The sequence below is a fragment of the Penicillium hordei genome, assembly GCF_028827395.1.
Source record: "Penicillium hordei strain IBT 12815 chromosome Unknown utg000003l_segment0_segment0, whole genome shotgun sequence".
In the NCBI taxonomy this organism is placed as follows: domain Eukaryota; kingdom Fungi; phylum Ascomycota; class Eurotiomycetes; order Eurotiales; family Aspergillaceae; genus Penicillium; species Penicillium hordei.
The window spans coordinates 2,852,495-2,879,580 of record NW_026623144.1 but is presented as its reverse complement, the minus strand read 5'-3'; the positions used below and the strand labels follow the sequence as shown (position 1 = coordinate 2,879,580).

The following is a 27,086-nucleotide window of genomic DNA, read 5'->3' as shown; positions in this document are numbered from 1 at the left end:
GGAAAGGACAACTCGAGCGGCTTTTATTTTTGCTTCTTGATGACGGTACCTGGAAAGCCTTCCTATGTGTTTGGGTGGCTGTCCTTCTATTCCCTTGACTTATGCACTACTCTTGAAAACCGGGCGTAGGGGTTCCTTCTACTATTCACTTGACTGCGTTGACATTTAGCGCCCTCAAGATGCGGGTATTCTGTGCTTCGTGGAAAAGAAGTCTGAATGCGTTTGATACACGGTTTGATGTACTCTAGTCAGTGCTTATCTGGTTAAATTTGAGGGCACAAAATTTACCATTGAAAGGCTCGTCGAATCCTAGAAGCTAACGACCACACTGGGTAGATGCACTCAATCGCACAATTAGCGTGGGAAAATCAAATTTAGGCTTACCCTCACTTTCTTTTACCCTTCGATCAGGTGTTGAACCTAGTTGATCTGTTGATCGTGAAGCTACCACCATTTTAGGACTAGCGTGGATGTAAACTAGGGCTTCATTAACGCTAACACAATGAATGCTTTTGTACCTTAACAGGGGTATTGGACATATATAAGGCTATTCAGGGGGATAATTGAGGGGACTCGGACAAAAGCGATGGAAGAAGCAATCCAGATTCTGACAGCACAGAAGATCCGCGAGTTGCTGACACTCTGCGGAATCGGTGATCGCAGTGACGAGCCGATCAAGCAACATATCCTTAGCATTTCTAATTTTGGTGAGTACTCGGCCGCTGTTGGGAGCCGCAGGTGTGCTGACACACATTCTTGTCCATGAAACTCGGCTTAGTGCTGGAATAAAGGACAAACCAGCAACAGAACTCCGAGGATCTTATCGGGCATTATCATTCGCAGAGAGATGTGGCAGAGTGGGTTACGCGGGGTTGGATGGCCGTGCTAGAAAGAAAAGGAAAAGGGGTAAGAAAGGCTCAAATGCTACCAAAATACCGAACTAGAGGTCCTCCCAAAAGGATAGTGACGCCGCGTCAGCCGGACAAACCGAACAAGCTAACAATTGCGCTGGGGTGGCAACCGATAAGTCACTGGTTTCTGGAGAGCCGAAGGTCGGCAGCACTGCTCCCGCAGCTCACGGCGAGGCATATCCAACGAGCAATAGCTCCGCTCTGCCAGAGGTGGAAGCGGAGAGGCACTCTGCATTGGATTCGCCTTCATCTGCAACGGAAGACGTGCCTCGCCCGGATCATCAGAAAGAACCTGATTGCCCTAGTTTGGCAGCTACTCACATATGCTCTGGGTCGACCTTTGACGTTAATGGCGCCGGCTGCATTACTCTGCTCCCTTCAAGGCTGTCTTCTATGCCAACTTTGTGCGCGTCAGCCATGAGAACGATCGAAGCGATATTGACGAACTGTGTAAAGTTAAATTATGCGCTGACAAAATACGGGCGTCAAAGAAAGATTGTTACTATAACAACGAAGATCGAGGATATCCGGAGCTATGTTGACAAGATCACCCAGTTGAAATACGCAGACGCCATGTATGCCGTGAAGAAGGACAACGCTCTTTTTGCGAGCAAGGCTATGCAGGCTCGGTACAACGAAACAGCATACTGGGACATCATCTTCAAGGGTGTCAAGCTTCTCGATCCTGCGAAGCTGCCGACTTCTATGGGCCGCCTTGATGATTTCGCGAGGGCCAAGAAGCACGCAACTAGAACATTCATGGAAGAGGCTGGATATGGCACAAGTTACGCAAATCAGCAGCGGTGCCGCAGACTTTGGAGGAACATGTTCGAGATGTGAAATGCTGGCGTCGATAGAAGGAATTTGATAGCTTCTGTCACGAATATCCGAAACACACCGAGCCCTCTCTGGTGGAGACGATTCAACAGTGGGATAACATATACAGCCCACACATCAAACAACTTGAAATTCGAGTGAATAAAGAGAATGAAAGAGACTACGGAGTAAAATTATGGCTGAGTCAGTCGTACGTAGCGGCAGGTCTCGATATTCACGAGATATCTTAGAATAACAGCGGGAACACGTGGTTCTCCAGTGCGAAAGAGGCCGCTTTCCAATCTTCCGGACCACACAAGGCGTCCCCTGACGAACTTAGGGGTTTTTTGGCGTCCAAACAGCAGGGGGGGGGGGGGACGGAAACAAATCCATCTTTATAACGCTTCTGCCCAAAGATAAGAGCTTCCTGTCCGTTTGTCCTATTATTCCGGTGCAAGAAGGAGACATATTGGGCGTCTTTGCTGGGATGATTCGGTACTCAGAGAATTTTGACGCTATATATGGTGTTCCTGGTCCAGGGGATAAACTCTGGCTGGATTACTCGCAGGTTACTGGACCATTAAACCTAATAAGAGTAACGCCACCTGACGGGGATGCTAACGTGTCGCTCCGGTGGGAGCTTCTCGAAGAGGCAGGAAAACAAGAGTCGCGGATGACGTGGAGGGTGTTAGTGCGGGCACTAAAGCGTTTATCAACAACAGTTAGTATTCACTCCTAATGTCTTCTGTCCTGTGTGGGTTCGCTCTTCTTTTTACGTGAGAAGTACAGCCGTTTTAGATGGATTTTCGATATAGATAGAGGAGTGTACTCTCAGTACTGGTATGACGTGTGTCATTCAGCTTAAGCATGCGTCGCCATTTTGCAGACATGGATTTCGAAGGCTCGATGAAGTCTCCGTCGGATGACAGTATATTTGACTTTGGGGCCCGCGCTGAGAGGACTGTGCTACCTCCGCTTTCATCAACAAAGCCTGACGGGTACCCATGGTCTGACCAATATGATCGAGAGTACGCAACATCCATTCACGGAGGTCGTCAGATACTCCAGTCGCAGTTGCAGCCACTGCAAGAGGGTACATAAACATGAAGACGCCACTGAGTGGAGGCATTGCGCCGTTTCTGTTGAAGCTCGTATAATCTCTTCCGTCGAGGCTCATATAATCCGGAAATAGAGGCTGGCTCGCGGGGGCTACGCAAATTTTGACGGCCATCTGGATGATCGTACGGCTGGCATGGGCCGTCAGCAGTATTTGCTCGATTGACGTATCAGATTGGGACGCAAGTGCAATATCAACTCATTCACCAAGAGGCGGCCCGCGAGATAGTGGATTAAAATGCGTGAAGCCCAGACGTCCCCATAAAGGTGAAAGCGACCATAGAAGTATTGTGAGGTATCTATTGAAACTTTCTCCGTGCAAGTTCCCGCGAGCACCAAATGTGCCTCGGACATATACTTATACCAAACAGGGAGTAGATAGGTCGCGGGCTCCGGCTGAGACCATAAAAGCACAATACACATATTAAGCGCTGGAACTGTGATAGACTTGGTTGTATAACGCCTGGCGCCTTGCAGCATATAGCGCACCATATAAAAAGAGATAACCTCCCATTTCGATACGAATCCTCGCCTACTTCGCCCAGCAGAGTGCGAATGCGAAGGCTAATATGACCTCGAATGCGACCGAGTCCCATTTCTCGAGCTCGAGCGCCTTCTATGGCCATGAGCATGTCTGTGTCGGCGCCCTTGCCCATACCCCAGCCCAGCCTCACCAGCACCAACTTCACCCGCTCTCCTGGTCACAAACCCAGCGAACACCAAAACAATCGCCGCGAGCAACTCGGGGAAAAACCCCAACACAACGCGAACAGCCAAACTCCCTGTCATCGGGTTTAGATCCGCGCGCTGTGTGAATTCCGCGATAAGCATATATACCACTGAAATCTCGACGAGGGCAAGGGCGAGGAGGGTGCCGGTTAGGAGCTGTGTCTCGAGGCATCTTTATGTTAGCATATACCATTCCTCCGTCTCCAGACCAGACAATCATATCAACGATCTATCTAGCAAAAGGAAGGGGATGAGCGTACCAACCACCCCTCCCTCGCGGCCAAGCCCGCCGGTACATCTCGGTTTCCAGTACTTTTCCTCCCCCCACCCGTCCCATTCCAAAGAGTCCACAGCCCCCACAAAGCGAGCACACCCCACGCAACCTCCAACAGCACCATACCGACCTTGATATTGGATAAATCACTGGGCTTAGGCGTATCGCCCAACAACCCGCCAGCACCAACCCCAACCATTGCCACCCCCGTCGCAACGAGGACATGTATGAGCGCCATGAACGTCCATTCGGTTCGTTTACTCGGGGATAAACAGTAGATTCTCCTAAATCACAATGAGACACATATAAGATATTACACTGGCTCTTGCTCCTGGATGAATGGACAGGAAACAGGGCTCGGTGCGTTGGGTCAGCTTTTGGGTAACATACGCCTCATGCAACACTCCGTCTATCGAGAGCAGCAGCGGCGAGAGCCCGATACTGGATATTATCTGGGCGCCTACGTTATGCGGATCGTTGAGGCCCATGGCGGCACCGGTTACGCGAAGAACGCAGAAGGCGAGGAGGTAGAGCCAGGCGAGGAGGCCGTGGTAGCCATGGCGGAAGAAGAGGTAGAGAGTTGGAAGTGTTAGGGGGGCGTAGAGGGCGAGTTGCGCGATGAGGAGTCCGGATGTCATCTTCACTCATTCAGTGTAGGAGATGGGCGATGTTGGTGCAGTGCAGGTTTAGGAGAGATACGCATGGATTGGGGTAGAGTAAAAGGTAGATATAATAATCCATTTTAGGCAACCTGTTCTAGGGCATATAGTTAAGACGCCGGCCAAGAGGCCCAAGCCGCAGGCCGAGACCCTACTAAACGAGACCGAGAATCCTTGTCAATCAGAGCCAATCCTCTGCGACGCCTCATGCAAGAGTTCACAAACTAAATCCAAACAGGCAATCCAGAAAAAGCTTGAACCAAACAAGACCAGCAGATTAAACGCCACCACCTTTCTCCTTCTCCTGGCCACCTTCGACCAAAGAAAGATACCTCCCCAACGCGGTAATAGGAAAATAAACTCGATACAGCGTATACGAGATGTAGAAATGGTTGGGAAACCCCGTACTCGTGAATTCGCGCTCTGTCCCTGACTCAAGATATCATTTTGCGTCTCCACCAAATGCCTCACCCCACGCTACACAGACCGATCCTCGCCCCCACAGACTGTCAAAATACCCATAAGCGCCCATGCTGTCTGCGAGGGCGTGGAAGGCCCACACCCGGCCCGCCAGGGCTCGCGGTACGAGAGGAGGGACTCACCCCATCCGCCGTCGGAGTTTTGGACTTGCTTTAGCCACTTAACTGCACGAGCCGCCATGGCTTGGATTTCTGGCGCGAACTTCGGGTCGTGCTTGAAATACTGCAGTCCGCACAGAACGAGACATGTACCATAGACATAGTTGACCGCCCACCGGCCGTACCAGGCGCCTGTTGCTTCCTGGGTGCGGATGAGGTAGGGGATTGCGCGGGCGCAGGCGGTGTTGATGATTTGGAGGTGTGCGTCGGCTGCCGCATCCCCCTCTCTATCGGGATATCCATATTTCTCCCCCTTTTCGGCATTCTCGGCCGGACGCATCAGCAAATCGCGCAGCATACCCAAACACTCAATCGTCCGCCCCGTCACATCCGGCGTGCCCGGGTCACAAAGACTTTCCATATCGCTAAACGGGATCTTGTTCAGAAACAGCCGTTTATTTTCATGGTCGAACGCTGCCCAGCCGCCATCAGCATTCTGCATGCCTACAATCCACAGCACCGCATCGCGCACGAGTCTCGATCGCGCGGTGGCCGGGTCATGCGTCAAAAAGGCGAGAACGGCCGCGGCCGTATCATCGATATCCGGTACCACGTGTTATGATTCCAAAACGGGATGGGACGGACCAAAGTTCTTCGAAGAGAAGGTTTTGCTCTTTGATTGTGTGACAGAAGCGTACTGGGCGCAGAGATTGACGGACTGGAATGGGAGGAAGCAGTATGAGTTGTTGGACCTGCAACGCGGTGAGGACGGTTTGGACAATGCGCGAGTGAAGGAGGCTGACGCACTTGTCCAAGGTGTGCTGAGCATGTCATCGACAATGAAGCTGTCGCATGGCCTTGTCACTGCAGGCCGAGAGTACTTAGCTGATATATGGGACAATCCGGAGAACCACGACGCGGATATCAGACCAGGGATGTTTGCAGCGTACTTGCGAGAGGCCAGCGAGATGTTTGAGCAGACACCGCTTAGGATGCCTGTGATCGAGAAGGCGCTGCTTCGGGCGGGAATCACAGAGGTGGTTGGATAGCGAGTTGTGTTTGATGTGTGCCACGAGATATAGTCATTTCCACTGGCCAGGACATTAGACGTTCCCAATGGGCAGGAAGGATTGGTTGAAGAGTCATGATGTATTTGTGTGCAGCGTCTCCAATCCACCATATGTCGCGTAATGGTGCCGACAAAGCTAGAAAGTAGGCTAGAACCACCAAAGCGCGAGGTCTCCTCTTCTCGAGTAAGTCAATAAACTCAGCTGCCACGAACAAAGGGAAGACCATGAGCCGGCGACAGCTGATTTGCGGATGTTCCTTTGCTTCCATGGGCAGCCAGGTGGCGTTGATATGCGCGACGGCCCCTCGATATGCTTCTAGCGCCGTCTCGTCATCCTCGTCGTCGGGCACAGTCGGAAGCAGGAAGGAAAATGATCCAGCATCAGAATTCGTCCGCAAGGGCATAGGAAAGGTATCAATAATACACCAGATATTCTGGGGATGAGTATTATGTCTCGCAATCTCCAGGGCCGCGTCAAAGACGGCTACCGACCCGCGCACTAGACGCATCCATTCACTTACCTGTTCGTAAGAAACCACATGACGATTTTGTAAGGTAGCAAATACATCGATCTGTAACAGGATGCTCGTAAAGCACACCGCATCCGCGGTCTGCGTAGTTATGCCGCCGATACAGAGTCGATGTTCGCGCAAAGCCTGCTCGAGGAAATTGCAGTGGATGTCCGGCAAGCCAGCTTCGTCTGGATTGGCTTTGGACAGATGCAGGGCAGAGATTGCGAAGACGGCGTGCAGGAGCGGTTTGTAACTGAATGCGAGTCGGGGCACGCCGATAGACCAACAGTCTTTGATACGCTTCAGGTGGGCCCCGGGCATAGTAGCGCTGGTGAATAGAGTAAAGTGATGCAGCAAGCGCAGCTCCATATGTGCGTCATTACCGGGATCCGATGGACTGGGCTCGAGTGGGCGAGATTGGATCCCGATTGAGGGGGGGATCGCTCCCTCCTCAGCGGGCCTGTCATAAACACAGGGGATCCCATGACGATGGCAGTCGCGACACACAGGTCGCGATTCATCACACTACATCAGTCAGGACAGATTTTGTAGCAATGGATCCACCGTACCTTTACTCGTCGGGCGCGACATCGCTGACATCCGGTCCTAGACTTACGGTGGGCGAGACGGGGGGCTTTGCGCTTCTTGCGGTTGGACGAGTCCCTTTCGCTTTGGCTGTGGTCTCGTGGCGAAGAGGACAAGTTACTGTCTGGGATGGCCGAGGTCATCTTGCTTCGGTCCCACATGTCATGGAGTTCCAGAGCAGCGATGACATATCCTGGGGTCTTTTGGATTCCCGGTCTTAGTTAATGTAATCCACCACCGAGCTGACCAACCACCCCCCTGCGAGCCGATCACCCCTCGTCTGATTTCGACGCGTTTGAACATTTGAAGCCATCCAAATCAACTAAAATGATATAATTTTTATTAGATCTAGCTAGTGTAGTGTGTAGCGCAGCTAGATCCAGTATGTCTAATAATGAAGTAATTAGAACACCTTAGTGGCGTGTATTTAGGGGTATACCAAGTCCGAATACATGGTAGAAACCAGGTAATATACCGGAAACATCATATGACATTGGGTACCAGGCATACCATACAAAAGTCCATATTACAATTAGTTATCACGGTCCGTAGAGATTGTTGAAAAAGCGGGTTTTGTCATTTTAGTTAACCGTATTTCACTACCGAGCTGGCCACCCCAAAACACCATAGTAAATGCGATATATTCTACACTTGTATCTCAACAACCATATATTTATTTTATTTCCTTGTTTATTGATAGCTATTGATAAGGCTTATTAGTACTTTATATCAATTTCAAAGAAAGTAGGATGCTATATTATCATTATTTCAAAAATTACTGACAATTACGTTGCCAAAAGCTAGAAATATATATATTTCAATCAATAAGTTATAGAAACTCTTGAAACTCTATAAAGACGCTATATATTACCTAAATAGTATCAACCTAGAAGTAAAAGTCCCTATAGACTACCGTTGTTGGGATATTCAAGTTGTAATTTATCGAATTTACTATGGTGTTTTGGGGTGGCCAGCTCGGTAGTGAAATACGTTACATGTTTGTAATTTATATTATGTAATTAAGTCTCCATAGTTAAGGAGAGCCGATACAGAAATACAGAGACTCAAACACCATTTGATTGGATCCCCCTATTTTACGGAGAGAACATGTGCAATTACGCAGTGCGGGGACGTTTTATGTGGCTGCGGGTGAGTCTACAAGGCGCTGCCGATCTCTCCTCTCGGAATCATGCTATGATGCCTTGTCTACCGAGGTTTCATAATATCACCATACATGCTACATCTTCCCCGGATTGTCAGTGTCTCCACAGTAATTTTATAGTGTGAAACCGAGACCATAACTGGACCTTGGTTGGGATCTGCCCCTGGCCCAACCCAATATTGCACTATCAAAGAAACCCTTCGCTAAAAAAAGATTAATGAAAAAAGCATGAAATCATGCCATGCGGGGTTCGCATGCACGGTTCCTTTTGGCCATCCTTCTACACCTTTTTGGGATATGGGAACACATATCATTGGACCCTAGAAGTTCATAGGTATTCTCCGGAAAATTGGGGTGGTTGTGCCTCCGGTATTGATAACCGCTGAAACCCATATGGTCCACACTGCATGACAACTTGGTCCTCCTAATCTTGGAAACTACATAGGTAGGCTTCCATGCCATTTATCATGCATAATATCCGGCTCTTATTATGAATGTGCCCCCTCAGAACCAGAAGCAAGACTAAACTCAGCTTTGTTTTTGCCCAGTCCAACGGCACCATGATCGAAGACCTCCTCGCACGGATGACACTTAGTCGGGCCTCACTATGGCTTCTAGGGCTATTCGTTGCATTCTGCGTATTCCGCAAGTTCCAAGCTTCGGCACAAATCGCCCGTCTCGGTGTCAGAGCTCCCAAAATCGAGTTCCGTCTCCCGTACGCTCTCGACTTCATTTTCCAAGGTTACCAGGCCAATCAAGTGAACTGCGACATAGAATTCTGGGATGCAAAAATCGAGGGAGCTGGCGGCCTAACAAATGCGAAGACAGCCGAACTCGATGCCGGCATTTCTACCCGTATGATCATGACCAAGGACCCGGAAAATATCAAGGCGCTCCTCACCAGCCAGTTCGCCGACTACGGTAAGGGTGAATCCTTCCACCGGGACTGGAAAGAGTTTCTTGGCGACAGTATCTTTACCACAGATGGAGAACTATGGTCTCGCTCCCGCCAGCTCATTCGTCCCATGTTCGTGCGTGACCGCATCGTCGACACAGAAATCTTTGAGAAGCATGTTCAGAAACTCATCCCGCTTCTCGGCGGCAGTTCCTCACCCAGCAGCAGCAAGGTAGTGGACCTCGGATCACTCTTCTTCCGATATACCCTTGATGCAGCAACAGACTACCTACTCGGCAAGGGCACAGACAGTCTAGATAACCCGGCAACACGGTTCGCCGAAGCGTTCAGATATGTGCAACAGCGCCAAGCGGAGTACTTCCGTTTCGGGTGAGTGATACTCGATCCTGTGCGACACAAGCACATCCTGTCATTGGAGCCTCGCAGAAGCTAATCTAACATTCGATCCTAAAACAGAGTCTTTGGCTCCCTATTGTCACGCACCGAATTCCGCAAAAACCTCAAGATAATGGATGAGTTCATCCAGCCATACATCCAAACCGTCCTCGCCCACTCAGCCGATGAACTCAACGAGAAGCTCTCAAAGCACCAAACCTTCCTCGACGCACTAGCCAGCTTTACCCGTGACCCTCGTGTTCTCCGTGACCAACTCGTCGCCGTTCTTCTCGCAGGCCGCGACACAACAGCCGCCACGCTATCCTTCTGTCTCTTCGAGCTCTCGCGCAATCCAGAAGTTGTTGCTAAGCTGCGCAACGAGATCAACGACAGACTTGGCGTCGGTGCCAAGGCTCAGAAACCTAGCTACATCGATCTCAAGGAAATGAAGTACCTCAATGCAGTGCTGCACGAAACAATGCGTTTATACCCAGTGGTGCCATTCAACGTGCGCTACTCTCTGCACGATACAACGCTTCCACGTGGCGGTGGACCGGACGGACTATCGCCTGTGGGTGTTCGCGCAAACTCGCGGATTATCTACTCCACCATGTTGATGCAGCGGGATCCTGATCTGTACGACGGCCCAGGATCAAAGAACTACTTCGACCCTAGTAAGTGGATTCCTGAACGGTGGGTTTCCGGCTGGCAGCCCAAGCCGTGGCATTTCATTCCCTTTAATGGTGGACCGCGGATTTGTATTGGGCAGCAATTTGCCATCATTGAGATGGGGTACACTGTTATTCGGATTCTGCAGGCTTATGAGCGCATTGTTGCGCTGCCTGTTGGTGGGAAAGATAAGGTTGAAGATCCGGTGCTTCAATTTGAAGTTACCCTCAGTCCTGGCTCCGAGTTGAATTGCGTTTTCCTGAAGGGGGATGAACAGGTTGCGCACGGTGCGGCTAAGGCGAGTGTTGCTTGAGTGGTTGATTCTTCGGACTACAGTATGATATCTTTTTATGATATGAATTTATGCCCTGCTTTTAGTTTTTGGAACAAGGTGGAACTTGTATTGTTCTTGCATTTTTAGTAATTGATAGCAAGATTTAAGAGGAATAGTATTCCCCATAGATACTCCCTATCAGCCCTTTATGAAAATCCACTTCTGATTGCAAGCTCTGATACAACTATGCAGAAGATTGCGTGCAGGAACAGGTTGTTATAAATCCAGCAAAGGCAGCTACCTATTACTAGTACCCGTAACAGCGATGCCATTCTGCTGGCTTTTCAACTCAATTAAAGCCCTCTAAGCATCTCCGAGACTGCCCAGAAGGCAGACATTGCTCCAATCTCTTGACACGTCTCTCGGGACATCGCAAACAAGTTCGGCACCGGGCCGCTTCCAGCCGTCACCCCCTTCGAAATTCAGCGAGCATTAAGGACTATCGAGGAATCTCGTTCAATTTGAGTCTTTGCTGACAGTGTATACATCTAAAAGCTTTTTTTAAGGGGGCACATATCCTGTAGACCATTTAATCCAATAATACAATTAATAACAATCTGACTGTCGCTTCCGTAGCTTCCTGAGTCTTTGCAAAATCTCCACTTTCCGCAGCTCCAAGAACAAATCCTCTTCCTCTGCATCATCCAAATCACCCAACACACTCCCCAATGCCGTCTGTACAGGTAGAGATGGAACTTCGATCTCCTTGACCGAAATATGATTCCTTTCTTTAACAGCTCTGGTGTATGTAGAGCTCTTAGCCACATCTGAGATCACGGAATTATGCAAGATCTGTGTTACCTTAGGCGGAGGGAGATCATGATCCTTCACCGGCGCATATGTTTCGTTTTTCAGACTATCAGCGTCTTCCTGCTTGGCGCTCTGAGATCCCACCCAGCCTCTGCTCATTTGCACAGCCTTCTCCCATTGTCCGAATTTTTCAGCGCTCTCTTGCCGCGGGACCTGGGGCTCGAAGACGGCACCACCAGAGCGATTGATATCGCGTAGCTCTGCAAAGTTGTGCCAAAGTCCAGCGGCAAGGCCAGCTGCAATTGCTGCACCGAGAGCTGTAGTCTCGCGCATCTTGGGGCGGTAGACAGGGATTGATATCAGATCTGCTTGGGTCTGGATTTGAGATTTAGATTAATACTTGTTTAAGCTCTTATGGATTATAAGAAAGTGATTTCTTGCCTGCATTGCCAAATCCGAATTACTCATACCCCCATCTACAGCCAGTTCGGATAGTGTATGGCCACTGTCTTTCTCCATTGCATCTAGAATTGCTCTAGTCTGAAAGCAAGTTGCTTCTAGAGTAGCGCGAGCGATATGGCCCTTTTGGGTGTACTGGGTGATCCCAACTGTATACACCGTCAGATAAAATCTAAGAGTCAGGTAGGTAATAAGAAACTCACAGATTGTCCCTTTTGCATCATCGATCCAATACGGCGCAAAAAGTCCACTGAAGGCAGTGACAAACACACATCCGCCATTATTTTCCACCGAGTAGGCAAGGTCATCGACACCCTTCGACTCCTGAAAGAAATCCAAGTTATTCTGCAAGAATTTGATCCCAGACCCAGCGACAGCAATGCTCCCCTCGAGTGCATAGACAGGCGTCCCACCAAAGTGGTAAGCCACCGTAGCCAGCAATCCATGTGTCGAGAACACTGGCTTGTTGCCAACATTGTACAAAAGAAAGCATCCAGTGCCATAAGTGTTCTTGGCCATTCCAGGTGAGAACCCTTTCTGTCCAACCAATGCCGCGGACTGATCCCCCAGACATCCCATAATCGGAACCTGCGCCAAAGCCCCAGAGGCAACAACCCCGTACGCCGTCGCATCAGACGAGGGCACAATCCTAGGCAAATGAACCTTACCCCTGATCTCAAAAAAGTCCAGGAGTGCCTCGTCATAGTGCAACGTCTCCAAGTTCACAAACATGGTCCGCGAAGCGTTTGTTGAATCCGAGACAAAGACGTTGGCAGCCACTCCACCGTTCAAACGGTATACCAGCCAAGCATCGACGGTACCAAACGCCAGTGTGCCGCGGTCAAATACATCCTTCACTCTTGGGACATGCGCCAACATCCAGAGCAGCTTTGTAGCTGACGAGTAGGTTGACAGCGGCAGACCGCAGAGTGTCTGGAGCTGCGCTGCCCCTGGTTTCTGTTTCAGTTCTGCGACGATCTCCTGAGACCGTGTGTCTGTCCATACAATAGCATTGTACAGGGGCTCGCCGGTCTCGTAGTCCCAAACTATGGTTGTTTCGCGCTGATTGGTTATTCCGATGCTTTGGATGCTGCTCCTGGTGTGGCCTTGCGTTTCGAACTTCTGGACGGCTTCTTCGATACAGGTCTCTACTGAGGCTACAATCTCGAGGGGGTCATGTTCGTGCCAGCTGGAAGTGGTTAATTTTGCATCCAAGTTGGGCTTTTGGTCTCGCTATTGGACTGGACTGGAACTTACCCCGGGTTCGGGTAGATTTGGCTGAACTCGACTTGATGTGATGCTACTGGCTCGCCTTCGCGGTTGAAGATTAGAAATCTGGTGCTCGTTGTGCCTTGATCGATTGATCCCACAAAGGTATTTGAGGGCTGCATGGTTATGGGGTGTTATGGAGAAATTTACGAGGGAGAAAAGCAAACGAGTCGTCTATTTGTACATGATACGAGGCGTCAACCTTGCGATACAACGAAGCGCAGAAAAACTCGAGATGCAGCAAGCGGCCCCAAACACATAAATAAAAGCCTTCCGCACATAACAGCTTCACGATCACACAGCGGGGTGCTTATTTGAAGAATGAGGGGGAGATACCGAGAGAAGGGATTGGTGGGATTACTCCTGGTCAGATGTGAGATGAGAGAGTGGGAACGGGCTGTGCGACAACGTGTATTGGCTCTTCGTGTAGACTCATTCTTGGAAAAGTTCTTGGAACAGTTCTTGGGGCTCAATTGTGGAATTATCCAAGTGTCAGTGCATTTTGGACTCATTTAGGAAAAGATATCCTCGACAAACGGCTCTCTCGTCCCCTCAAACCCAGTCAGCGTGACCTTCCTGCATATTGTGGGGAGGGATCAGCAGACAATTGACGACTCGGTTAGTTTGACGAAATGTCAGATCCAAATCGGTGGGGAATTGCGCATTGACTCGGTCTTATTCCATTGTCATATAAGCAGCACCAGCAGACTAACCGGACATCTACCGATAAAAGGCCCAAATTACAACTTCTAGACTAGCCAGGACTGAAATTTTATCTGCATGCCTATATTAGCCTCTTTTTGCATAATGAACACTGTGGTGTTAAGCTGCTGGAGGACAAGGCATCACTTTTACCACATTCGCAGAGTCAAATCTGGACAACTCCGGTCTCGGTGATGTTACCTCCAAGAATATGGTCATACGGACAGCGCTCAATTGTGCCACTACCGACAAGAACCTAAGAGCGACAAAATACTACCCTTAGCATCATCATGGGGGAAGACCAATTTCTTCCAGCTACTCTCGCGTCCCTTTGGAGAAGCTTACCACCTCAAGGTGACACAGTTTGGACTTTCTAGAAAATTACAGTTGAGCCTGCATGAGGTCTCGCACCTGACAAGTTGACGATGAGTAACAGAAGACATACAATCTTCTATATTCATGACAGTCATGGAAACTAACCGTACGCGGGAACTATACACAACATTGCGGTGTCCAAGAAGTACCCAAAGGAGAGGAAACAACCCAACCGGGATCGGACAGTGGCATCCGGCTGCCCAGGCCAAACGACCGTTCCTACAAACGACCCCTGAAATAAACTATAAGCAGAGATGCGCTGTCAGAAAATTCTGCTCTGTGTGGAGGAACAAAAAATGCGGTGACAAAAAGGACAATGGCCGGTCAACCCACTTCAATAAAAGGGACATGTGCAATTGATGATTCCGAGTCTATCCAGATTTGTCTTTCAGCTTATATCTTCCCTGCAAGCTTACACGCTTTCTGGTGTTCTGGATCTTGAAATCAGGGGCAAAACCCACAGGCACACATACTCACTTTCAGGACAAGACCCTGCATCAGCCAATCGAGCCACCCTCTTGTGTGAAGGACAGCACAGATTGAATGCAAAGGGGTTGGTTACACGGTCATCCCTGCTTCGGCGCCGTTGATATACCGGAGGGATTACCATATCATTTTCGTGTGGTTGGCGAGATTCCCCCCGGTTGACCGTACTATATCAACTCGAAGTCCCAACCCTGGGCCCCAGAGCTTGGGATCCCCCTTCGATGGCTACCTGGAAGGAGCTTGAGCTTGATCCAATGTCAAAGGTTCATCGTGAAACTCTATCCTCCAGCGGTCATGACAGTGGCTCTGGCTCGCTGTGTCTGACTAATAAGAATGAAATGGCTATCCATCATATAAACCCGGAAGTCGAAAGTCCTTACACTCGCCCGCTTCTCTGGTTCAAAGCGAGGGAGTACTGCCGTGATGCATTCTCGGAGTTTTTTGGGACCATGATCCTGATTTTATTTGGGGATGGGGTCGTTGCTCAGGTACTACTAAGTCATGGCCAGAAGGGTGACTACCAATCTATCTCTTGGGGATGGGGGTAAGGCTCCTCTTCTCTTTATATCATCAATCAATAATCTCTCTTCTAACCAACCCCATTCACCAGACTCGGTGTCATGCTTGGAGTATACGCCAGCGGGGCATCAGGAGGCCACATCAATCCCGCCGTGACATTTGCGAGCTGCATGCTCCGCGGGTTCCCCTGGCGCAAATTCCCCGTATACGCACTAGCCCAAATCCTCGGCGCAATGTGCGGTTCTGCCATTGTGTACGGCAACTATAAGTCAGCCATCAACATCTACGAGGGCGGACCAAATATCCGCACAGTCCCCGGCTACTCGACAACAGCGACAGGCGGCATCTTCTGCACCTACCCAGCAGAATTCATGACAAAGACAGGGCAATTCTTCTCCGAGTTCCTTGCCAGCGTGGTCTTGATGTTCATGATATTCGCTCTGAAAGATGACGGCAATCTAGGAGCCGGGCCGCTGATGCCTCTTGCGCTATTCTTCGTTGTCTTTGGCATTGGCGCATGCTTTGGATGGGAGACTGGATATGCTATCAACCTGGCACGGGACTTTGGACCTCGACTAACGTCCTACATGATTGGATATGGGCATGAAGTATGGGCTGCGGGGGACTATTACTTCTGGGTACGTTCTATCCGGGCACTACATACATCGGACCTTCTGGACTTCCTTGGCTGACAAAAACTTTCTTAGGTTCCTATGGTTGCACCAATATTAGGTTGCACCTTCGGCGGATGGTTCTACGATCTATTCCTATATACTGGGATGGATAGTCCGGTCAACACCCCCTGGATGGGGCTCAAGAGCTTGTTTGGACCTTTAAACCAAAAGCGAGTCGTACTGCACAGTCCAGTCTGACACAATCCTATCCTTATGCATGAAACACCAAATGCAGACTTGTTTTATTTTATCTTATTCACAATCTGTTTTTGACGATCTCGTGTGTAAAAAGGGGTGGGAATCAGCCACGATTGTTATGATTTATATTTTGCACTATTCTATTTAGCCAGTTTCTGTAGCATTCCTTTAGCATCCATGCAATCTACTTTCAAGTTTTTCAATGATTCATGACCTTTAACATTGTCTCTCTTGTTCAGGCCATATGTTTCTGTATTAGCTGCACAGATACGTCATGGGGTCTGTAAGAAGAGCTATATCTCCGGTAATAGGCACAAGACTGTATTATGTTTATTTCTTTACCTGGAACACCTCCAATGCATGGTATTATGCCTCTCTATCTAGGCTGCATGATTCCAGAAGAGAGCACAGCATCTGCACCTAGCTTGCTTTTCAACTGGCACATGACGTGGTGATGTTTGCTATTGGCATATTGAGCTTTAAAGGCCTATCCTGAAAGAGAGTAAACAATAAGTTGGACTTCACAGGATTAAATTTTATATATTGTAGCTTTGCTAGTAAAGACCTATAGTGTTGAAGCTGTACCGTAAGGTAATAGGACCATGCTAGGTACTTGCTCCAGGGTTCCTCCCCCTTTTCTCTCTCTTTCTGTCTAACAATTCACTTCTCCTATCACTGTAATCACCTTCCTCTAAGCTTCTATCAGGTAGGTAGGCCAAGTAGCCGTTTGGGTATCTCTGAAGAAGCTCGTTTGCCTACTCAATAGGGAATTTGAAAGCATGGGGTGGTTATGGATAGGTAGGAGCTTTATTTAAGCTTGAACTTGAGCCCTCCAAGACCAGAGGCAGTGCAAAGTGGTGATAGACACTGTGAAGCTAATAACTCAATTGGTAACATTTAGCCGGATTAATTCAAACCCCGATATACCGAATCTAGTCCATACGTCCGACAAAAATCAGAAACTGGAGATATTTCGCTGGAAATCTTGGAGATTGGCGTAGGGGGTAACCCTAGGCTCCATCCTGTTTTCCAACACTTGATCCCACTCTCGATTCCAGCATCCCAAGCATCGCCTAGTCTACAAAGTCTTGTAGGATTCACAATGGACATAGAAAACGCCCCCGATCACTCTCAAGGATCGGATCAACAAACACAGGCCAAGGATGGCCCTCCGCCCAAAGAAATGGCATTGCTGGAGCGCTTTTTGAACAGGATTGGGTTCTTTGTTCCTAAATATATTGTTATGTACGAACCCCTTACATCTCTACTATACATGACAGGCCACTCATTCTATACTACCTAGGTACATAATCGGTCTTGCCTTATGTCCGTTTCTGCTGGAATACCTCATCTGTCGTCGATACTGTGATATAGAGGATTGCCGTTTTTACCGCAATACCGCGTCACGTTGTATAGAGATTCTTTTATTTCTTTACCATCTACGGCTTCGGTACCTAACCTGGTCTCGGGACAGGCAAGACGGGCGACGAAGTGTACCACCATGGCTTTTGATCGTATTGACTATCATTACTGGCAGAACATTGTTCTTCACCCCTGTTTCATAATTGAATAAGGAATTGTCTGGGCCTATACCTGTTCCCTTCCTGTGGGTTTGGACTCACTTACTCCGTAGTCTCATTTTAATGCTCATGTCCTTAGATCTAAGATATGAGCCTAATTTGGTTTTTATAGAGTAGCAAAAGAAGCAACCAAAAATGAAATTACTGTGTCCAACTAGGCAACTAATCAGGACCTAGTAACAGGCAACAAAGATAAGAACGAATCCAATGGAAATGGCCCCTGGTCTCAGTCTGCTCTCCACTATTAGGCACGGTTGCCTCCCGGGCGGCCCCCGAGTAGGTGGATACAAATGGGTTTCCAGTCTGAATTTTCAAGGCTAACACTCGACAATCCAACTATTACTCTCCCATTAATCAAAAATAAAAATTTCATGAGATTGCAATACCTGTTGCCCAAATGCTAAGGCTGTTCATGCGGATGGAATGTCCGAGAAACTAACCTCGAATGCGAGAAGAAACCCCCCAAAACAAAACGAGAAGAGATCTACAATGTGGTGATTTGCGTACTCTTAAATCAGAGATATTCGATCTACAACATAGATTGAATATTTGTTGTCATTCTTATGACTGGCTCTAAGTTTATCTCCGCAAACGGCATCCCGGCTCCGCCCAGCCCGCTACCAAGTCTTGTGGCTGCAACATAATTAATTACTTGATTCTTAATTTCAGCCATGTATAAAGTCTCGAAAGTCTCGAAAGTCTCGAAAAGAGTACTAGAGAGGGGATATATCATGTTCAAGATACACTATACCTACATATAATCTCATGTATAAACCACCTATAGATGTGTGTTTTTGTCTTATCTATTACAATAAGCATCATTATATAATAGACGATATAATAAATCATATGTTCTAGATTAAGAGAAAGAATATCGGATATCAAATATATCAAATATCAAATATATACAAAAATGGTTATCTAAGGGGGGGCAAAAGAGAGTCGCCACCAAAGAAAACTCTTCCCGGCAAAATTGGCCCACACCGGGTGGTATTGAAAAAAAAAAAAAAATGAAAAATGAAAAAAAAAAGTAGATCCTGATCCGAGAAGACGGAAGATAGGATAATAGAAAAGAATAATAGATAATAGAAATGTACCCCATCTATTTCCCCTCAAATTCCTCTTTTCTTTTACCTAACATATATATTTCCCCTCAAGTTGTTGCCGACGTAGTGCCGTGTTACTCCACAGAGGAAAGGCCTGTCTTCGGACCCGTTGGCTTAATTGAGTGGATACTGGTTACAATCTCTCAGATCCTTTCTTTCTCCTCTTGATCCCATCTCGAAGCTCCCCAATTTGTCTTGTCCCCCCAGCAGACATGGCGCCAGACAAGTCAGAGGGAAAGATGAGCGCTGAAATGCCTGTGCAAGTCCAACCACAGAGCATAGACTATGATATCGACTACGAGAAACATGGTGCCCAGCGTGAGGCGAACCCGCTACCAGATCTCAAGCGGAAGCTGAAGAGCAGACATCTGCAGATGATTGCTATTGGTGAGTAGGATGATATTGTCCCATGACAATCAGAATATCAGAATATTCAGGCTAACAGTCTTCGAAGGCGGCACAATAGGTACCGGTTTATTCATTGGTAGCGGCACCGCTATTGCTCACGGAGGCCCGGTGGGCGCTCTCATCGCTTATATCTTCGTCGGAACGATTGTGTACTCGGTTATGACTGCTCTTGGAGAAATCGCAACATACATCCCGATTCCCGGTGCATTCACCTCATACGCTGCCCGCCTGATTGACCCTAGTCTGGGCTTTGCTATGGGTTGGATCTATTGGTTCTCGTGGGCATCAACATTTGCGCTAGAGTTGACCGCAACCGGTTTGATCATCCAGTTCTGGGATAGCAGCATTCCGATCGCTATCTTTATTGCCGTCTTCTGGGTCGTGATTATCCTTTTCAACATGATGCCCGTGGCCTTCTATGGTGAAATCGAGTTTTGGTTCGCGAGTATCAAGGTTATTACCGTGGTCGGCTTCATGATTTTCTCGATCTGTATGAATGCCGGCGTCGGTAAAGAAGGGTATATCGGTTTCCGATACTGGGTACACCCCGGTCCGTTCGTCCCTTACTTGATTGAAGGCAACGATTCGTTGGCCAAGTTTGTTGGATTCTGGTCCACGCTTATTCAGGCCGGATTCTCCTACCAGGGAACCGAACTGGTTGGTATTGCGGCCGGTGAAACCGAGAACCCTCGCAAGACCGTCCCATCTGCAATTCGCAAAACGTTCTTCCGTATCGTCTTCTTCTTCATCCTGACAATCTTCTTCCTCGGAATTGTCGTTCCCTCCAACGATGGCGGTCTGTTGGCTAGCGAGGGAAGTGGTGCTTCTGCATCAAACGCCAACGCCTCGCCGTTCGTCATTGCTGCCAACCGTGCCGGCGTCACGGCTCTCCCCGGTATCATCAACGCCGTTCTTCTGACCGTGGTGCTTTCGGCAGCCAACTCCAACGTCTACAGCGGGAGCCGTATCCTGGTGGGTCTAGCCCAGGAAGGTTTCGCCCCTCATTGGTTCAAGATTACCAGCAAGCGTGGTGTCCCTTACTACAGCGTACTTTTCACTGCGGCCTTCGGTCTACTCGGATTCTTGAACGTCTCGGATTCAGGCAGCACGGTATTCACTTGGTTGCTTCAGATCTCAGGTGTGGCTGGTTTCATCACCTGGTGTTCACTGAACGCCTGTCACCTTGCCTTCCAGCGCGCGCTTAAGGCTCGCAACATCTCTCGGGATATCCTGCCCTACAAGGCTCTCTGGCAGCCCTGGTTCTCGTGGTATGGTCTGTTTTTCAACTGTCTGATTATCTTCACCCAGGGCTTCACTGCCTTCATCCCGCACTTCCAAGTCAAGGAGTTCTTCATCAACTACCTGAGCTTGATTTTGTTCGTGGTGTTATATGCGGGACACAAGATCGTCTACCGCCCCGCCTTCGTCAAGCCCATTGAAGCCGACCTTGATACCGGCCGTACCACTGCTGATAACGAGACATGGGAGACTATTGAGCCAACTACATGGTATGGCAAGGCATGGAAGTGGATTTGCGGGTAATTAGAAACTGTAATTAGAGACTATCGATCTCACTGTATATATTTTACTTTCTTTTGCATATTTTATGGGCGTTACCTTTTTTTTTGCATATTACATATATATATATATACTCCAACAATATATCTTATTCCATCTCAATGCATTCGTCAATATCCACAATTTTAAGATACATTCTCAACAATCTCGGTCCATGTGAAAATTAAGTGCATGTGGTCCCCGGGCCCAGCAAATGACGCGGAATATGTAAGCAGACTCCACTAGCGTCGGTACTTGAGATAGTATGTGATCGACCACTCTGTAGCAAGTACTCACCAAACAGCCGAGGTCCCCTTGTCGGCTCATGCCTTTTCTTGTCCGAAAAGAGTCTATCGCGCCGGTTTTCATGCTACTCCAGTTTTCTCCCCACACTTTTCCCCCTTTTAATATCCGGATTACTCGGACCTTTCTTTTTTTTCACTCTTTTCCTTGTTCACATAGATTTTGATTTTGGTTCGTCCGCCTATTGTTTATTCTCATTCCCTCGCTGACCGTCACTGTTCCGACAGACATGTTCTTCTCACAACCTCCCCATTTGGCTAAGGCCGAGGAGCTCAAGAAAGCACCTCCCAAAGGTGTGGCTTACTCTGTCGCCATTCCTGGCACTGAACAGCCCGGCCGAAGTCCGGTATACCGAGCATGGAATGCGCAGAAGGAACTTTTGACGACATTGGACCCCCAGGTACAGAGGCCCACGCGCGAATGCGAAAATATCTTAATACTGATCTAACCTTAGGTCACCACGGCTCATGATATATTTGAGTCGACGGCGAACCGCCAGCCTAAGAACCACTGCCTTGGTTGGCGTCCATATAACTCCACGACGAAGTCCTTCGATCAATACCAGTGGCTCACCTATGAGACTGTGCAGAAGAGACGCGCCGCGCTCGGTGCTGGTCTAGTAGAGCTGCACCACAAGCACGAGTGCCATCGCTCCGGCCAGTATGGTGTCGGTCTCTGGTCCCAGAACCGGCCAGAATGGCAGATCACTGGTGAGTTAGGTCTCGAGGGCGAAGAATTTAAAGATCAAAATGCTAAATCGAACCTTTCTACAGATCTGGCTTGCATTTCCCAATCTCTTTACTCCGTTTCAATCTACGACGTCCTGTCCCCGGACGCTACCGAATATATTATCAACCACGCTGAGCTAAGCTGTGTTGTCACCTCTCTACCCCATATCCCGACTCTGCTCAAGCTCAAGCCTTCTCTCCCAAACTTGAAGATTATCGTCAGTTTGGACCCGTTGGATGGAGGTGAGCAGGATGGTCACTCTAAGCGTGCCCTTCTTGAGTCCATGGCCGCCGGTCTGGGTCTGGCGATCTACACTATCAATCAGGTTGAGGAGCTGGGCTTGGCCTCGAAGCGCGGATATAATGCTCCTTCTGCTTCGGATATTGTCACCATCAACTACACCTCCGGTACGACCGGTCCCCCCAAGGGTGTCGTTCTGACCCACGGCAATGCCGTGGCCGCCACATCCAGCGGTCTGATCACTGTCGGTCAAGCCCGAGGTGATACGGCGGCCTCTTATCTGCCGCTAGCCCATATCTATGCCCGTCTTGCAGAGCACTGTGCTTTCTGGGGCGGTGCACGGATTGGTTATTTCCACGGAAACATCGTGGAGTTGGTCGACGATTTGAAGTTGCTGAAGCCCACTGGTTTCATGTCTGTTCCCCGTCTTTACAGTCGATTTGGTAGCGCCATTCGTTCCGCAACAGTCGAGCAGGCTGGCTTCAAGGGTGCTCTTTCGCGACACATCATTGCGGCTAAAACCGCGAACATGAAGAACCCCGATCCCTCCAAGGCGACAGTCAGACACGCTGTGTACGATCGCATCTGGGCTAAGAAGGTGGCTGCCGCTCTTGGTCTGGAGCGAACCAAATATATGGTGTCTGGCTCTGCGCCCTTGGACCCCACCCTGCATGACTTCCTGCGTGTCGCCACCGGCATGGACGTCCTTCAGGGTTACGGCTTGACCGAGTCCTACGCCGCAGCCACCGCCCAGCCGACCTACGATCTGACCTCCGGCAATTGCGGTAGCCTCGCACCCTCCACTGAGGCATGCTTGGCCTCCCTGCCAGACATGGAGTACTCCGTAGATGACAAGCCGTATCCCCGTGGTGAGCTCTTGCTGCGTGGTAAAAACATGTTCCGCGAGTACTACAAGAACGAGGAGGAGACCCGCAGTGCCATCACCGAGGACGGCTGGTTCCGTACTGGCGATGTCTGCACAATCGACGCAAAGGGCCGCTTCATCATCATCGACCGCCGCAAGAACGTGCTCAAGCTCGCCCAGGGCGAGTACATCTCCCCCGAGCGTCTGGAGGGCGTCGTCCTTGCCGAGCTCGGCTATATCGCCCAGGCTTATATCCACGGCGATAGCATGCAGACCTTCCTGGTCGGCATCCTGGGTGTCGCGCCTGACCTCTTCGCTCCGTTTGCCAGCAAAGTTCTGGGCAAGACCATTGCTCCTACAGACTTGGAAGCGGTCAAGGAATCTCTGGGCGATGACAGGATCCGTCGTGCTGTCCTCCGTGATCTCGAGCGCGTAGCTAAGAAGCACAAGTTTGCTGGATATGAGAGAGTCCGCAACGTCTCTCTCAAGGTGGAGCCGTTCACCGTTGAGAACAACTTGCTGACCCCGACGTAAGTTTTTATTTTCCACTTCCGTCATCCCAGCATTGCTAACATTATCTTCTCCTTTCCACAGTCTCAAGCTCAAGCGTCCCCCCGCCGTCAAACTATACCGTTCCCTTTTGGATCAGCTCTACGAGCAGGCCGTCGAGGAGCAGTCTGCTCCCAAGGCTAAGCTGTAAGCTGTAGTAGCTCCGACTATTATTCTTGTTTATTCTTGTTTTCCATCGTCTCACTTTGGCATTTGGCAATTCTTCGCGGGCTCGGTTCAGGAACTGTACATAGAACCAGTCTGTACATTGTAGTATATTGAACATTCTGATTGATTTCTGGTGCGCTAATACCTTTAGTCACTCGTGGCTTGGGGTTGTTCTCTCTAGTCGTAGGCTCATTAATTTGGTCTGATAGTCTGGTCTTTTGTTCCAGTTTTCTTCCTCTTCCGAGACTAGATTATGGATATGCACATATTCACCTATGTAGCTGTTTCATTTTTCATATGCTACTTTTCGCTTTCCTCTTCTTGTCTTGCCGTCTACAGTCATACTTTTTGTACATAATTTTCTTAGATTCTGCAGCAACTTCGACCATGCGTTCCTTGGCTTAAGTTACATCAGGCTATATGCATATCCAACAAAAAGAAACTACCACAGTCCTTCGACTTCCACGAATCCCAGTATTATTGTAATAAGGGAAGACCAAGCAGCAAAAAACAAAAAGATATGATAAGAGTGGGATTTGAACCCACGCCCCTTTCGAGACACGGAGACAGTTGTGTACCATCGGGATCAGGTGGACCTGAACCGTGCGCCTTAGACCAACTCGGCCATCTTACCAATTGGATGACAGACGGGAGAAATTATGAAATTATGAAGGAAAACTTTGACGCTATGTGCTTTGCGTCTTCTTGAATACAGTTCAGAGGCTATCAATATACAGAAGTTATCAGGGCTGGATATTGATGCTTAGGGTTCAAGATATAATAGGGTGGCTCATGTAATCCATCATTGGTTTAGTTAAGGAGTGATGAAGTGCACCTGGTTAAGCACTAACTTAGTATTTCTCTATGGATGGTCAGTTATTCTATATATAGCATCTCCATCATTGAGCATCTGCAGGGTGGTGCTTGTTCGTATAAAGCCGTGCTGCAGCCCCCGGGCCCGCCATTAACTCTATCAGCATTCCAATATCAGCCTTACCATCACTCTTCCCTTGGTTCCTGTGTATTACGCCTGGTGGTCTATCATTTCCTCTACATCACATTTCACCTTTGTTTTTTAATCAAAATACAGCAGGAAGATATGGCCGCCCAACCCGAACTCGAGATCGTTTTGTACGACTTAGCCTGCACTAAGCACGTCAGCTTCTCTCCCGTTGTCTGGCGCATTCGCCTCATGCTCAACTACAAGAACATTCCTTACAAGACCATCTTCCTCGAGTTTCCGGACATTGAGCCCACGCTCAAGAACCTGTATGTTACATTTACCTTCTTTTACTGTTCATTCTTTAGATCCAGTTCCCTTTGCTTCATTTGCAGGTCTCAGCACATAGCCTCAGCCTTGGATCACACATGAAGAAGCTCCCCAGCTAACTCCAAACCACCCAGTGGCCTGGTTCCAGGAGAGGCATCCAGATACACCGTCCCCGCAATCCAACATGTGCCAACCAACACATACATTATGGACTCACTCCCGATCGCGCAATTCCTAGAGTCGACCTACCCATATCCACCCGTGCCACTAACTTCAGACCTTGGTCGCGAGATCGAGACCAAAGCACGCGGTGTGCTCGGCAAGGCCATCTACTCATCAGTGATGCCGCGCGAGGTCGACATCTTGTCGCCGCGCTCGCAGGAGTATTTCCGGCGCACGCGCGAAGCCGCCCTTGGGCATCGTCTTGAAGATCTTCTTGACGGGGACAAGGAGGAGCGCGTCTGGAACGGTGTTAGCGACGCTATTGGCGCTATTGGCGAGCTAATGCGAACACACAAGGCGGACGGACCGTTTGTGCTTGGTGCCCGGCCAAGCTACACTGATTTCTTCATTGCCGGTTCCCTTCGGTCTATTAGAGTGATTGACGATGGGGTGTTCCAGAGAATAATCAAATACCCTGGCTACGGGGAGGTTTATGAGGCATGTCTGCCTTACCTGGAAAGGAAGGATTGATGGGGTCGAATTACAGGGTATGCCACTGTCTATGTATTGTGGGTATATCGAATTGTCATTCGCCAGAACAAAGCGATACATTATGGCTGTGCAGTGTTATCAACTAATACCATACACTCTTGATCTTGAATATATATATAGTTGATTGATCCGCCAACTCGGCATATATATATTGAATATAACCTACCAACTATCAACGGATGGAGACAATATTCAAGCATAATAAATAAAAATACGGAATGTCAGCACTTAATTACACCACCTAGGAGTTAGCTTGTGAAGCTGTAGGAGGAATAGCACATGAGCTGCTGCATCGAAAGTCCTAGATTGAGCTTTTGCTTGATAAGTCCAAAAACCACACCATCATTCATCCAATTGGTAAGATGGCCGAGTTGGTCTAAGGCGCACGGTTCAGGTCCACCTGATCCCGATGGTACACAACTGTCTCCGTGTCTCGAAAGGGGCGTGGGTTCAAATCCCACTCTTATCATACTTTTTTTACTACTATATAGTCGGTAACGGCGTATCTATTTACGCCTAAGTCGCTATAGGAAGCCTCGGGCTATATATAAGGGGATTTATAGGATTGTAGTTATATATATATAGACGGTTAAAGTTATCGGGGGCTATTCCTATATAGAACTTCTAACGTATTTAAGGACCATTTAGGTGTTTTCCCCCGTCCAGGATTATGCAAATGTAGAAGAATAAATACACATACTCCGCTCAGTGTGCACCATCCGATCCATTTCACATTGGTAGTAGGAAAGCTGGAGAAGAAGGGGAAGAATGGTTCATGATTGTTACTAGAGACGGAGCAAAAGAGAATGACATGTGACCTACCAGGTCACCGCCTACAGAAATACCTTTTAACAAAACATGATCATGCGACCCCAACGTGTCAAGGTCTTCATGGGGGATTGGCAATATGGTCTGGTTATAAATATACCATCAAGGTATATACCCAAAAGAGGTAGCTCAATAACCATATATTCTGACGGCCGTCAGGAATTCAGTACTGTGGAAGAATTTATTTCACGTATGGGTATGTGGATTGCGAGGATAGGTGTGTTTGGGGTCGTGAGGGAGAAGATAGAAGTTTAGTATGATCCAGGTATGGATGATACCTAGTGATGAATGAGCCCTGGAGCTTAGCTTAGATTAGCTTAGATTATATTGTATGTATGGGTAATTACATCACATTTCTCACGGCCGTAAAAAATGTCATGTGATGCAAGGGGTTAACTAACGCCATTGGCTTGTAGATTGGTTCTTAGTCGGTTCACATCCTCGTCATAAAGGACCATATAATCGACACTCCGTTATCATCTTTGAACTGGAATTCAAAGGGCCCAGGTGGTGTCTTCCCGCCTGCCATGGGGATCCGAAGAGCAATTGACGTCTAAGAAAATGTTAAAACCAGCAGTTGGCATTAAAAAACTGTATAGACATAAAGATCTGCAAAATGCACAACTTAAAAA

At 48.6% G+C, this 27,086-nt stretch overlaps 11 protein-coding genes across 11 annotated transcripts; 7 read left to right on the top strand and 4 right to left on the bottom strand.

Moving 5' to 3' along the window:
* Positions 1–586: 586 nt before the first annotated feature.
* N7537_006315 (uncharacterized protein) lies at positions 587–2,466 on the top strand (the record flags this gene model as incomplete). The annotated part of the gene is made up of 6 exons (XM_056897372.1): positions 587–738; positions 792–906; positions 945–1,747; positions 1,783–1,938; positions 1,987–2,069; positions 2,090–2,466. The coding sequence occupies 6 exons, from the start codon at positions 587–589 to the stop codon at positions 2,464–2,466; spliced, it is 1,686 nt and encodes a 561-aa protein (XP_056753157.1).
* A 149-nt stretch (positions 2,467–2,615) lies between these two features.
* Positions 2,616–2,828, top strand: N7537_006314 (uncharacterized protein; the record flags this gene model as incomplete). Its single annotated transcript, XM_056897371.1, has 1 exon — positions 2,616–2,828. The coding sequence occupies one exon, from the start codon at positions 2,616–2,618 to the stop codon at positions 2,826–2,828; it is 213 nt and encodes a 70-aa protein (XP_056753156.1).
* Positions 2,829–3,375: 547 nt separating this feature from the next.
* N7537_006313 (uncharacterized protein) lies at positions 3,376–4,484 on the bottom strand (the record flags this gene model as incomplete). The annotated part of the gene is made up of 4 exons (XM_056897370.1): positions 3,376–3,459; positions 3,528–3,728; positions 3,833–4,130; positions 4,237–4,484. The coding sequence occupies 4 exons, from the start codon at positions 4,482–4,484 to the stop codon at positions 3,376–3,378; spliced, it is 831 nt and encodes a 276-aa protein (XP_056753155.1).
* A 498-nt stretch (positions 4,485–4,982) lies between these two features.
* On the bottom strand, positions 4,983–5,585 carry N7537_006312 (uncharacterized protein; the record flags this gene model as incomplete). Its single annotated transcript, XM_056897369.1, has 1 exon — positions 4,983–5,585. One exon carries the CDS (start codon positions 5,583–5,585, stop codon positions 4,983–4,985), a length of 603 nt encoding a protein of 200 aa, XP_056753154.1.
* A 527-nt stretch (positions 5,586–6,112) lies between these two features.
* On the bottom strand, positions 6,113–7,410 carry N7537_006311 (Zn(II)2Cys6 domain-containing transcription factor afumD; the record flags this gene model as incomplete). Its single annotated transcript, XM_056897368.1, is given in 3 exon segments — positions 6,113–6,673; positions 6,689–7,189; positions 7,234–7,410. The coding sequence occupies 3 exon segments, from the start codon at positions 7,408–7,410 to the stop codon at positions 6,113–6,115; spliced, it is 1,239 nt and encodes a 412-aa protein (XP_056753153.1).
* A 1,561-nt stretch (positions 7,411–8,971) lies between these two features.
* Positions 8,972–10,684, top strand: N7537_006310 (cytochrome P450; the record flags this gene model as incomplete). Its single annotated transcript, XM_056897367.1, has 2 exons — positions 8,972–9,696; positions 9,784–10,684. The coding sequence occupies 2 exons, from the start codon at positions 8,972–8,974 to the stop codon at positions 10,682–10,684; spliced, it is 1,626 nt and encodes a 541-aa protein (XP_056753152.1).
* Positions 10,685–11,251: 567 nt separating this feature from the next.
* On the bottom strand, positions 11,252–13,305 carry N7537_006309 (glycerol kinase; the record flags this gene model as incomplete). Its single annotated transcript, XM_056897366.1, has 4 exons — positions 11,252–11,820; positions 11,926–12,063; positions 12,118–13,103; positions 13,172–13,305. The coding sequence occupies 4 exons, from the start codon at positions 13,303–13,305 to the stop codon at positions 11,252–11,254; spliced, it is 1,827 nt and encodes a 608-aa protein (XP_056753151.1).
* A 1,662-nt stretch (positions 13,306–14,967) lies between these two features.
* N7537_006308 (MIP/aquaporin family protein) lies at positions 14,968–16,137 on the top strand (the record flags this gene model as incomplete). The annotated part of the gene is made up of 3 exons (XM_056897365.1): positions 14,968–15,290; positions 15,357–15,903; positions 15,973–16,137. The coding sequence occupies 3 exons, from the start codon at positions 14,968–14,970 to the stop codon at positions 16,135–16,137; spliced, it is 1,035 nt and encodes a 344-aa protein (XP_056753150.1).
* A 2,898-nt stretch (positions 16,138–19,035) lies between these two features.
* N7537_006307 (putative arginine transporter) lies at positions 19,036–20,773 on the top strand (the record flags this gene model as incomplete). Its single annotated transcript, XM_056897364.1, has 2 exons — positions 19,036–19,210; positions 19,278–20,773. 2 exons carry the CDS (start codon positions 19,036–19,038, stop codon positions 20,771–20,773), a joined length of 1,671 nt encoding a protein of 556 aa, XP_056753149.1.
* A 547-nt stretch (positions 20,774–21,320) lies between these two features.
* Positions 21,321–23,625, top strand: N7537_006306 (putative AMP-binding enzyme; the record flags this gene model as incomplete). The annotated part of the gene is made up of 4 exons (XM_056897363.1): positions 21,321–21,491; positions 21,546–21,801; positions 21,865–23,455; positions 23,520–23,625. 4 exons carry the CDS (start codon positions 21,321–21,323, stop codon positions 23,623–23,625), a joined length of 2,124 nt encoding a protein of 707 aa, XP_056753148.1.
* Positions 23,626–24,741: 1,116 nt separating this feature from the next.
* N7537_006305 (glutathione S-transferase family protein) lies at positions 24,742–25,605 on the top strand (the record flags this gene model as incomplete). The annotated part of the gene is made up of 2 exons (XM_056897362.1): positions 24,742–24,911; positions 25,047–25,605. 2 exons carry the CDS (start codon positions 24,742–24,744, stop codon positions 25,603–25,605), a joined length of 729 nt encoding a protein of 242 aa, XP_056753147.1.
* Between the last annotated feature and the right edge of the window lie 1,481 nt (positions 25,606–27,086).